The following is a 13222-nucleotide window of genomic DNA, read 5'->3' as shown; positions in this document are numbered from 1 at the left end:
TTATCATGTCAAACAATGTGGATATATAAATTTATTCATTTTTGTGGTGTAATGCATGTGAGTAATATTCTCTAATTGTATGGTGTAATTGTAATGTTTGAAAATCTCTCTCTCTCTCTCTCTCTCTCTCTCTCTCTCTCTCTCTCTCTCTCTCTCTCTCTCTCTCTCTCTCTCTCTCTCTCTCTCTCTCTCTCTCTCTCTCTCTCATCGAAGAGCTTAAGTCTATGATGCATTTTTCTCTCTTTTAAAGAGTTTGTAAACATTGATCACATTTATAATTCTATGTATGTGTCCATTCTCTCTTTGTTGAGGTTTGATCTATAGAAAGACTTATTATGTCTTGCAATCTAGAGAGAAAACTTCCTCGATTTTTGCAATGTAGTACGTATCAAAGAGTAACATTCTTTGTAAAATACTTGGATATGGACACACACACACACACACACACACATATCTACATATATCTCCAATATTAGTTTCAATGTCTAGGAAGTTGCTATGGGTTGGAATAATGTGTATTCTTTCTCTTGTGAAGAGTTTGTAAATATTAAATACATTTTTATTTTTAAGTATATTTCCTCTTTCTTGAGGTTTGATCTATAGAAAGACTTATTATGTCTTGCATGGTCTCTCTTTTGAAGAGTTTGAAAATACTAATCCCAATCAAGTCTCTCCTTGAAAGAATGCATGGTCGCTCTTGATATGCAAGCTTTGTGAGAATCCAATTAATATGGGATTTTCACATCGAACAACTAGCAAGGATTATGTGTTACGTATTCATAGGCATAGACTCAACTCTACGCGACATAGACGACGACATGTTGCTAAGCTTAGGGCTCAAATGGCCAAACATGACCGGAGGAGATACAAAGAGATGTGTTTTGCTATAGTTGAGTGTCATAACGTTTTGCAAGGAGGGGCTCTAAATCATGGTAGCTTGATTCATGAGGGACTTCACAGTTTGATTGAGCATCAATTTGCTAATTATTATAATTGTGATACTGAAAATCACCAAAATCTACGAAATCCTATCATTAATGAGTGACATGTCAATAATGCTCCAACCTTTAGTCCTTGAAATGGAGGTTTTTGCTCAATTTTACATGCTTTGCCTGCAATGGCTATTGATCCTGCAACTACAATATTACTATTTTAAGACCTGATTGTGCATTCCATGGGAAGTCTTTCTGAGATGTGTGAGCGATGTTCGGCTCAAGTGCAGGGGCCAGTTTTGTTTGGTAAACATTGTTGTCGAAATGGAAAAGTAATGTTGCCACCGTTGTAACATCCACCACAACTATTGCATGATTTGTTGCATGGTATGCATCCTCAAAGTAGAGTATTTAAAAATAATAAACGAGCATATAATAGTGCTCTTGCATTTGTGTCATTTGGTGCCAATGTTGATGAGCTTTTGTCTGTTGTGGGAAATTCTTATACCTTTAAAGTGCATGGCTCCATTTATCATTGTATAGGCCCTTTGATTCCTAATGTGCAACGACAAGAAAGGTCGAGATTTGCACAACTTTATGTTTATGATATTGAGCATGAGTTATCTAATCGATTGGATATTATGCCTAATTTATTGCCAAATTTGCTTGGGGAGCTTCAATCTATGATGCATCAACACAATGCATATGTATAAGCTTTTAGATCGGTGGGTATACAATTGCAAAATAATCCCTTGCATGATCTAAGAATGACTATTTTTGGGGTTCAACAGGCTAATAGACAATACTCAGCTCCACTGGCAACTGAGGTTGCAACTATCATGCCAGGATAGGGCGATGAGAATACTCTTGATCATCGAGACATACATGTTTATAGTCAAGATGGACGATGTATTGCTATTTCAAACTTGCATAGGGCATATATGCCAATGCTATACGTTCTTCTTTTTCATATGGGTGATGATGGTTGGCATATAAAGATACCTATTATAGTAGTGTTAATGTTCCAATTAATATACATAGATTGTCTAATAAGGATTGTGTTACTCATATGCAATTTTATGCATTTTGACTACAAGTGTGTGACGACACTGAGATATGCATATTGCGGGATGGTCGATTGTTGCAACAATTTATTATTGATGCTTACTGTAGTATAGAGCAATGTAGGTTGGCTTGATGTCGTCAGAATCAATCAGTTTAACGCTCGGAAGTTTGTAAGGGCTCAGTAGATATGATAGGAGTAATGAATGATGGGCCAGTGGGAATTATTGGTGCCTCTTTTGGTAAAAGGGTGGTTTTGCCATCTTCTTTTACTGGTGGGCCAAGGCACTTGTATCAGTTGTATCAGGATGCCATGGCCATAGTGCGAAGTAAGGGAAAACCTAATCTCTTTATAACGATGACATGTAATCCAAAGTGGTAAGAGATAACTAATGCTTTGTTGCTTGGACAGATTGCTTATGATCGTCCTGATTTGACTGCTTGAGTCTTTCATAAAAAGCATGCTGATATAATGCATACATTGTTGAAAAGGAATCTATTTGGGAACGTTGCAGGCTATGTTAGTGTGATTGAGTTTCAAAAGCGGAGACTACCACATTCTCATACTTTGCTAATTTTGGAGCAACCTTTTAAACCCTCTGAAGCATGCCATTATGATAGATTTGTTTGTGCTGAGTTTCCTGATTAAGCAAAGTTTTCAGCTTTGTTTGAAACTATCTCAAAATGCAATGTCCATGGTCCTTGCAGTGCAATGAATCCCAAGAGCCCTTGCATGTGTAATGGTCGATGTACTAAAAAATTCCCTCGAAGGTTTGTGAATGTAACAACTATTGATAGCTCTGGCTATCATATTTATAGAAGACGAGATGATGGAAAGACGGTCACAATAAATGGTAATACTATTGATAATCGATGGATTGTTCCATACAATCCTTAGTTGAGTAAAAAATACAATGCATATATAAATATTGAGGTATGCTCAACGGTGGCAGCTGTTAAGTGTTTGTATAAGTATATATACAAGGGACATGATCATGCAACCATTAAATTTTCTATTGGAAACTCAGGGCAACTCTGGAGTTTTTTTTTTTTATGGTCCCGGTGGGTCTAGAAAGACATTTCTTTACAAGTGTTTGCTTGCTAGGTTGCGCAGTGATCGGCATATAGCACTAGCAACAGCATCATCTGGCATTGCTGCTTTGCTTCTATAGGCGGTAATACTGCTCACTCGAGGTTTGAAATTCCATTGAATCTATGTAATCGATCCACCTGTAATATTCCTATTCAGAGCGATCTTGCTCAGCTATTCGGACAGTCCAGCCTTATTTTGTGGGATGAGGCTCCCATGATGCACAAGTTTGCATTTGAAGCTGTTGACAGAACTTTAAGCGATATTATAAGCTCTGATAAACCATTTGGTGGAAAGGTCACTTTGCTTGGAGATGATTTCAAGCAGATCCTTTCCACCGTGATGAAGGGCTCCCGTGAAGATATTGTTAATGCGGCAATATGTTACTCTCATTTATGGCAATATATTAAGGTGCTAAGGTTGTCTGGGAATATGAGGATGTCAACCATTGGAGGTATAATGGATAATGGATTTATTAGTTGGATTCAAGGGATAGGGGATGGAGTGGGTATTACGGAGAATTGTGATAAGTTGTATACTCCATCCACCATGGTATTGAAAGGACACTCTATCGAAACCTTGGTTAATAGTGTGTATGGTGAAGTGTCCATGGTGAGAGACTTTGGAGCATATTTCAGCCAACGTGCTACAGAGAAGTTATACAGTACTATAGTGCGAATTCAATTGCAGAGACGGATGATAGCTCATTTTAATACTCTGTAGAGTATTTGAATACACTAGATCTTGGAGGGGGATTTCCTCCTTATCTATTGCTGCTAAAGATGAATGCACTTATTATTCTGCGTAAAAACTTAAATCCAACAAAAGGTTTGTGTAATAGTACACAGTTGATATGTAAGGCATTCAATAAAAAGGTGATAGATGCTAAGATAATAATAGGGACAAATGTAGAGGAAAGAGTTTTCATTCCTAAGATCACTTTTATTCCTAGTACCTTGCAATTTTCGTTTACTATGAGGTGGAGGCAATTTCCTGTTCGAGTGGTGTTTACTATGATGATCAATAAGTCACAAGGCCAAACGTTGTCTGTTGTTGGCCTTTACTTGAAGACACCAGTATTTACACGTGGACAGTTGTATATTGCATTTTCAAGGGTGAAATCCCCATGCGATGTGAGTGTCTTATTGGATGAGAATGGAAGCATTGTGAATGTCATGACAAACATTGTGTACAAGGATGTACTTCAAAAGATGCAATAAGGTACATTGCTTTTTTGCAGAGATGCATATAGAGATGTAATTTTTGGAGGGTGGAATGATATATTTGCATTTTTACAGAGATCTATCTGTTGAATCTTGATGGCTTTGTAATCCGTGCTTGGCATATATGTAAAATGACCTTTGTACTATATTCGGATGGCATATACTCGGTGGTAATTGAGCATATATTTCTTGCACTATATATAAGTATTTACTGGACTTTTGCAGATACCTACTCCAAGCCGGGGCTATTATCCAACTGGAGTATCAAAAGGAATTGCAATGCATCTTGTGCACATTGACAACACATGATATTATAAGAAAAACGCTTGCAAGGGTCATTGAGCGTTTATATGATGATGTCAATATAGAGATTTTACTTCCAATTTTTATTGAGGTCGTGCATTCTGGATATAGTCAGTGTTTTCGAGTGCATATGGGTAAAGCTGAGCAAGAAAATAGATTTCGACGATCTCACATTGATAGAATACGAAGGGGGTGGCCGACATATAAATTTAAAGACCTTGGTTGTTTTGTGACGCTACATCAAGTCGTGACAATGCCTACTAAGTGGTTTGCAAATGTTAGGCCAAGTATTGTTATGCTTAATCCACTGGAAAGACTATCCTAAAGAGAATGCCACTTGGATTAACCGTGAATCACTACGTAACCAACATCCCTAGTTTTGTTCGAGATGAGGACATCTCACTTCCTTTAAGGGGGAGAGGATGTGATATCTTGACTTTAATTTAAATCTTCCCGACTTCTCGCAAAATGGACTGGAAGAACTCTAGAACCGTTAAATAGAGGTGGTCTCGAGAAAAAAACCCCCAAGGATCATAACCCAATGGATTAACAAAGATTGTAACCATCCATCACACGGAAGTGACCGTGCGAACGAGTTAGAAACCATAAGTCAAATTTGAGTACACACATTTAATAATAAGATTCTCTCTCTCTCTCTCTCTCTCTCTCTCTCTCTCTCTCTCTCTCTCTCTCTCTCTCTCTCTCGTAAACCCTCTTCGCTTCTCTTTTTTCCTCAAAAGAAACTACTCACGTTTTTGCTTTTTCCACTATTATACTAAGCTGCCTCTTGCTTTTCCTTAACTGTTAGATAGCAAAAGTGCCCTTTGCCACATAAAATTCCACTTGGGGACTCAAAATCAAAAATGAGAATACATTTTCTTCTCTTCTTGCATGAAGCATGTGTCTCAAAACTGAAATATCTCAACTACATGTCAAACATGCATAATACCACTTGGAATTTCCATTTATCAACCTGACTCCTGCTATGGTTACGTGTTAAAAAGAAAAAAAAAAAGGGTATTTGCATGTATTACTACCCTTAACTTCATGAAGCATCATGTCCCCGATCACTCATTTTCACTCACCATGATTAGCCAACCCCTTGGTTTGGAACAAAAAGTGTGAACAAACAATTATTAAAAGCTTTAAAATCATCTGACAAAGACTACCTCCTTTTCTTGAAATCTACTTCATAGGGCACTACACAAAACTGGCTCATAACTTTCTAATCAGACCTCAAATCACTGAGCTTCAAAAAGGAAAGTTCTCTCTCTTTCCAACATATAACTCTTCAGACAACTTAGTCAAATTCCTTGATATGCTGCCCTGGAACAACTCTATACAACATGCAATCCTAAATTCTTGCATGCAATCTAATTCAAACATCGACCTTCCAAAGATCATAACTCTCACATTCTTGCTCAGATCACCACCGAACTTGACACCTTTCGTAAGTGTCAAAGCACACTTTCAATATGTTATCCTTAAATGTGTTCGTGATGACGTTGTGGGATTTTAAAATTTTAGGTGCAAGAAAGAGAGGAAAGACTATCATGCCCCTTGTACCGTCATCGAGACAATGAGTGGCAATGGGACTTGCTTCCCTTGGGCATGTTGTGTTGGAGAATTGAATTTTTCCCAATGATTCCTCAAAGAAAAGAAAGCTTCATTTTGGTTAAGCCCCATGGGAAGTTTCAACATTTTTGTAGCATATTTGGATATAGATACATAGGCATAATCAAGGAGTGACACTTTGTGGTTTGTTGATACTTGGATTTATGGTACAAAGTTCTCGACTCTAGAGCAAGCTTTTCTTTTTGGGCTTTGCTTCACCTCTGTGAATTGTTAATACTACTGAGAGTCTATATTTGATGCTTGGATTAGCTTAAACTTTGTGGTTCATTTCAATGTAACAATGTTATTTTTTATTGTAACATCCAAAGATCATGTGGAGCTACTTCTAACTGTTCTGTAGAGCAAGTATGGATACAACTACAATATTGGCACATGGTCATTGCATGTATAAATGAGTGTATGTACTCCTAGATGCACATTTGGCCTTTTGTACATACGTGTAAGAGAGAGAGAGAGAGAGAGAGAGAGAGAGAGAGAGAGAGAGACCTTTTATACATGTGTGAGAGAGAGGGCGAGAGGGAGGGAGGGAGGGAGGGAATGTGTGTGGATACAAAGCGGGGGGGAGGTGTAAAAGGGGTGAGAGAGGGGTTGCGAGTAGAGGAGAGTAGAGCATGTGATATTTTTGTGATAGCATTATCCAATGTGCACTAGGGAAGTGAAGCTACCGTGTGTTAGCTTCCCGTCAACAAAGCTGATGCAAAGCAGAATAGTATTCGCACACAAGTGACGCTAGTATAGGAGCATTAATGAGGCTATTTTAACTTGGTTTTCTTACTAAAGCATACATTTGCACATGACAAGGATTTGTCATGGTCAACCTTGACCTTGACCTAAACAAGACATACAATTGTATACTATGGGATCTTATAATCCTCACCTTGCCAATATCGCATTGCAACTTCACTTTCCTTGCACCCCGCTTCGCGGCAAGATAGTGTTAGCGCGCAAGCGCTTGTATACGAGCATTAATGAGGCTATTATAAACCTTGTTTTCTTAGACAATTTAAGCTTGTGCATAAATGGTTGGCTAAAATGGCCATCTTTTCAAAGGCCTATTTGAGAAAAGTGTTCCTTGGAAACTTCCCTTGTTAGCAATATTGTCTAACCCTTTACTATGTGACCTTTACTGCACAACCTAGATCTTCAAGTTGCATATGGCTTTTTTAGAGCCCTACCTCTCTAAAATTGATCATTCTTTAGATACTAAACTATATAAATCTCAAAGCTTTGTGTTTGGGCAAGATTATGAATGAGCATTGATCTTTCTTTAGGTCCTAAGCTCTATAAATCTCAAAGCTTTGGGTTTGGGCGAAATTATAAAGTATTCAAGTCACCCTATTGGGATGGGGATTTCCACCAAATGGAGATTTAGAGGGCTTCTACAAAAGGCAAGGTCACAAGCTTGAAAATTGGGTGACAACCCCTCTATGGCTAGTAAATTGGTTGTCCTAAAGCAAGTCCTACAATTCTTATAAATTCTTCATGGCAATAGTTAATCTTCTTGTGAGGACCAAGAGAAAAAATTTGGAGTTTGGTTAGGATAATAATTATCATCATGCTAAATCTTCTTGGGAAGACCAAGAGAGAATTTGAGTTTGGTTAGGATTATAATGATCACCACATTGCATCATTTCACTACATGGGTACATCTGATTGCCAAGTCAATGGGAGGCTTAAACTCTCTATGATAGAGCAATGTGATTCATTCTAAATCAGTTACAAATGCACAACCTAGATCTTCAAGTTCCATATGGAAATATTAGAGCCCTACCTCCCTAGAATTGATCATTTCTTAGGTCCTAAGCTCTATAACAGGTGGTTGTCCTAAAACAGGTCCTACAATATTTAGTCTCTCATAGCAATGGTCTTCCATATAGCTAAATCTTCTAGGGAGGATGAAGAGAGAAAAAAAATTAGTTTGGTTAGGATAATAATGATCACCACACTAAATCTTCTTGGGAAGTCCAAGAGAAATTTTTGAGTTTGGTTAGGATAATAATGTGCACCACTCATTGCATCATGTCACTTCACAGGCAGATCTGATTGGCAAGAAGTCAATTGGAGACTTAAACTCTATGACAGAGCAATGTGATCCATTCTATGATAGGCTTAAACTCTATGATGGGTTTAAACTCATTTGACAAAGATGGCCATGTGTGGTGCAAAACAAACAAGTTCCTTGACATAGTACTCAATTGATCAAAGATGGCCACGTGTGAGTGAACTGTTACCTATCAAGTTTTCAAGCATAAACACTTACAGGTACCTCAGCACAAATGTGTGAGGGCTGGCTACATTTCAAACAGAAGCTAGTTCTTGATATGAGCATCGAGCTTGGCTACCGCATAGCAAGACCTGCACTCTTCAAGCCCACAACTGCAGTAAAGTGGTCCAGTGGTCAAAATAGAATTGGAGCTGCTCTTTGAATCAAGGCTTTAAGGAGAACCCCATAGAAGAATGTTGCGCGATTCACATTAGGATATTTCATTTTCAATCCTAGGAAATATTCTAGATTCACATCATGGTATTCCGCTGAGAGTTCATCCAAAGATTAATCCAGGAGCATGGAGTTAAAGAGTGACTATTTACATCCAATTATTAAACATCCAATTATTAAATACGGCCACTACAGCTTTAAGAGAAACCATCTTCATTGATGAATACATCCAAAAATTAGTCCAGGAGAATGAAATTGGAGTGACTGTCTGCATCCAAGTCATTAGCTATGAAACACAACCAAGGGAAGTTGGCCGAAACAACTTCAGTGTCGTGCAACAATTGTGCAGGTGCCTGTACAATTGTTAAATACGGCCACTACAGCTTTAAGAGAAACCATCTTCATTGATGAATACATCCAAAAATTAGTCCAGGAGAATGAAATTGGAGTGACTCTCTGCCGAAAGGAACGGTGTTCTCTTTGCGAGATATGCATCAGTGTAGTAAATTATCTACAGGATGGGTTCAGTAGTCAACAATTGCATCTTTGCTCTGCCTACACAAGATTTATTTAAAGGAAGCTCAATAACTAGGAACAGTAAATTGACAATACTAATAAAAAGCTCTTAATAAGCACACGAGTTCTGTATCTTTGATCTGCCTACACAAGTTTTATTTAAAGGAAGCTACTCAATAACCAGGAACAGTACTGACAATATTAATTAAAAGCTCAACTAGCACACTACTACATCTTTGTAAGCACCACTTGATGGCCTGTGGATAGACTGTGATACACAGATTACAGAAGTGAGAAACAGGAAATGCCAAGACTCCACACTAGCACACTAATTCTAAAGCAATTGATAGCCTGTAATATACTGTGATAATCAAATTTCAGAAGAAGACGGAAATGCCAAGATTTCTGAGCTCAGCTCAGAACTAGAGCCAAGACTTCTGAGCTCAGCTCAGAACTAGAATTCAACAACCAGTCGGTGAAGCCCTACAAAGCACCACTGGCAGCACAAGGACACTCGCATTGGCAAGCACCAGCATACCTCAACTCCTCGCCTCACCCTCATTTTCATTCCAGGAATAATTATAAATTCGCATGAGGTATTGCACAGGTAAGAAGCGGCTAACTCATGCCTCAGAAAACCTGAAGAGTATGAACCTCAGCAGCTCCTCAAAGAAGCTGCTCCTGGGAAGGCACCTCCATATTTAACATAAACGTCCATGTTAATAATTTCAACACAGATCTCTGTAACTAACGATTTCAAACGAAACAACTCATCCGGATTAATCTCCTGTGACTCCTCAAAGCAGCTGGCTCCATGGGAAGATCCGATACTTCAGTAACAAAAACATTCCTAAAGATGAAATCTGCAAAGGTACAAAGTGCAGTATTCGACTGGAATTGTTCATCACCTCTATTGAACGATTCCAGTCATCTTCTCCACTACCTCTGACAAATCACACTCCAGAGACATGTAAAGAATAACCACAACTCCAGAATGTAGAGCTAGACTCCAGATGCAACTTAAAAAAAATACCCACCCACACTTTTAATCTACAGCAAGACATTTACACAAATTTAAAAACAAATCCCCACCCACACTTGTAATTTACAGCCAGACATTTACAAAAATCTCAAAGTACAGACAGAAGCACCGCATTGAGATGTGAACTATATCATCTCTTAAAATTCAAACATGCTAGCTTCTTCACTACCTTCATTAACTCAAAACAGTCCAGTCCAAGCAAAAAATAACTGTAGGACAAATAACTGTAGGACACAACAAAGGGCTTCACTGCTGATGTAACTTCAAACAACACTCAAATATGCTAGCTTCTTCACTACTTTCATTAACTCAAAACTATATCACCTCTTAACCATGCAAAAAATAACTGTAAGACACTACAAAGGGCTTCACTGCTGATGTAACTTCAAACAACACTCAACACAATTAGTAATTCAGGCTTGGATACAATAAGAAATAAAGGGCAAAGAAAAACTAGAGTCCCTGTAACATGAATCTGCCAGCAAATTTAGTTTCTAGGTTCTAATAGCTATCCCAACTTACAAACAATCTGGACATTGTTAAGGGAACAGCTTTGAATACAAACTTCGTTCACAAGGAATCACTCAACTTACCAGTCTGCCAGAGATCTAAAAACTTCCTAACATTCCAAACCAGTGAGAACTAAAGGTTTAAAGGACGAATTCTAACCTTCAATGAGAATTCTGACTGTCAATATTTCAAAGCAATTAAAAAACTTACACAAATGAGGATGCATGAAGTGCAACCATCGACAAAAAGACCCAGATGCTGACTTTTAAGATTTCACGGCAATTACAAAAGCATAAATGAGGATGATGAAGCACAAACATTGACAAAAGACCCAGGTGCTCATACAATCAAATAATTTCCAGCTACATGTCATCACAGAACTTCCATCAAAGGACTACAGGGAGGGAACAAACACAAACAAGTCAGGCAGCTAATCTCAAGTGACTGCCTCAATAGAATGGCTACAATCAACACTTCCAACTACAATTCATTCCAGAACTTCCATAAAAGGACCATGAAGATATGATTGCAAACAAAAATATCCAGGCAGCCGCATAGTCACAAGCAAATAGCAGCACCATTTCACTGCAGATCTTCCATCAACTAGCTACAACCAAATTATCTTAAACATTTCATCACGGATTTTCCATAAAAGGACTGCAAGTGTGGGTAGCAGGATTGAACAAAAGCTCCAGGCAGCCAGATGACCTCAAACATGTACCAGCTGCAACTCACTGCAATCTTCCATGAATGGTACCCAAAAGCTTACAAGATCAATTCCAAGAGCACAGTTCAGGGGAGACATGAACTAAAGATTTAAGTCATATACTTTCCAGCTTCATTATCACTCCAGATCTACCATTAGGTATAATTTCCAGCATCATTTCACTTCAGATCTTCCATAGAGGCACAAACAGAGTGCAAAAACGACCTCGGAGCAAAGCTCAGGGCCCACATAAGTACAAGACTTTACGATTTTACAATCAGATCACCAGCACCAGAGCAACGCTCAAGAGCGTCTTCAAACAGACAAAGAAACCAGTACTAAAACCATCAGCAGCCGTGTTCAAACTGTAGCCGAGATATCAGAACCTTAGGAGGCATGATATAAGACATATGGAAGGCACGCTTCTCCCATGCCAGCCTCGCTCATTCAGCCGTGTGAAACATTAGGTCACCACATCGTGGCTTGACTGTGCTAGCCACCTAAAGCTGCAACCAGCATCTTAAGAGCCTTCTTGCTGAAAGAAGCGCATCGATGCATCCTCCTAATGCATCCGTTGAAGGAAATACCATTTAAGAAAAACAACTCTGCTTCTAGCAGCAGTACATACTTGAAAACAGTTAGCAGCGCAAAGAAACCTATAACATGGTGACTATCAAACGGGCCTGAGGGGACAAAAAGAGCCACGCTTGGCTCGCTTTGGCTGATCCACAGACTATAAGCAAAAAAGATGTTGAGCATAATCAGAACAGTTCACTTGGCCATGCAATCTCGAGCAAGATGACCAGGCTCTCCGCATTGGTAGCAGTTTCCACCACCTCCTCCGCCTCGCCCGCCACCGCCACCGCCGCCACCACGCCTGCCACCGCCACCGTATCCTTCAGGACAATCACGAGCCAAGTGGCCTGGCTCTCCACAGTTGTAGCAAGAGCCACCGCCACCACCACCTCCAGCACCGTAGCCCCCGCCACCATAGCCACCTCCACCACCGTAGTAGCCACCTCCACCGCCGCCATAGCCTCCGCCTCCACTGCCGTATCCTCCTCCACCATAGCCTCCACCTCCACGGCCACCGCCACCTCTCCCCCGTCCTCGTGTACCTCCACCGCCTCCATATCCTCCACCGCCACCGCCACGGCCACCTCCGCCTCCATATCCATCGCTCCTTGCTCCTTGGACGGGATGTCCGTTAGGCCCGGTCACATCGAGAGCCTTGGTGCGGCCATCATCGCTATGCTCGACATAGAACTCGACAGCCTCTCCTTCGGCGAGGGAACGGTAGCCATCGGATTGGATGGACGTCTGGTGGACGAACAGATCTTCACTGCCGTCGTCGGGAGTGATGAAGCCGAAGCCTTTGGTGCTGTTGAACCATTTGACCTTTCCGGTCTTCTTCGGACCATCAGACATGGCGATGGTGCAGGCACAGACCAGGAGAGGCGAAGGCGTACCAGGCGAAAGAAATGCGAAGCAAACAGATGAAACAACTAGGGTTTTGAAGGAGAGAATGTTGTTGTTTTATTAAGCGCTAGGGTTGCGTTTAAATCGGATGGTTAACGGCAGCCGACATTCGACGGCCCAGATTCGGCCTTAGAGTCCTGGACTATAGACGTGCTTTGTTTTCCTCGAGCCTTCTCGCGTATTGACGACTGCCACATCAGCACAAAACCGTGGCTCTTGCCACGTGGCAAGAACTAGGGGCGAGTTCTCATATATGTCACCAAATGTGTAAATTTGACGGAACATTC

At 40.0% G+C, this 13222-nt stretch overlaps 1 protein-coding gene and 1 pseudogene across 1 annotated transcript; one reads left to right on the top strand and one right to left on the bottom strand.

The window, feature by feature from the left end:
• The first annotated feature begins 3300 nt into the window (after positions 1–3300).
• On the top strand, positions 3301–3807 carry LOC148021294 (uncharacterized). Its single transcript, XM_087698235.1, has one exon. The coding sequence runs from the start codon at positions 3301–3303 to the stop codon at positions 3805–3807; it is 507 nt and encodes a 168-aa protein (XP_087554361.1).
• A 7749-nt stretch (positions 3808–11556) lies between these two features.
• On the bottom strand, positions 11557–12977 carry LOC148021293 (cold shock domain-containing protein 4 pseudogene; annotated as a pseudogene).
• Between the last annotated feature and the right edge of the window lie 245 nt (positions 12978–13222).

Source organism: Lygodium microphyllum, chromosome 18, assembly GCF_053477565.2.
Source record: "Lygodium microphyllum isolate KBCC chromosome 18, Lygodium_microphyllum_v1.1.10, whole genome shotgun sequence".
NCBI lineage: Eukaryota > Viridiplantae > Streptophyta > Polypodiopsida > Schizaeales > Lygodiaceae > Lygodium > Lygodium microphyllum.
The sequence above is the reverse complement of the archived record's forward strand: the minus strand, read 5'-3'. Positions and strand labels throughout refer to the sequence as shown.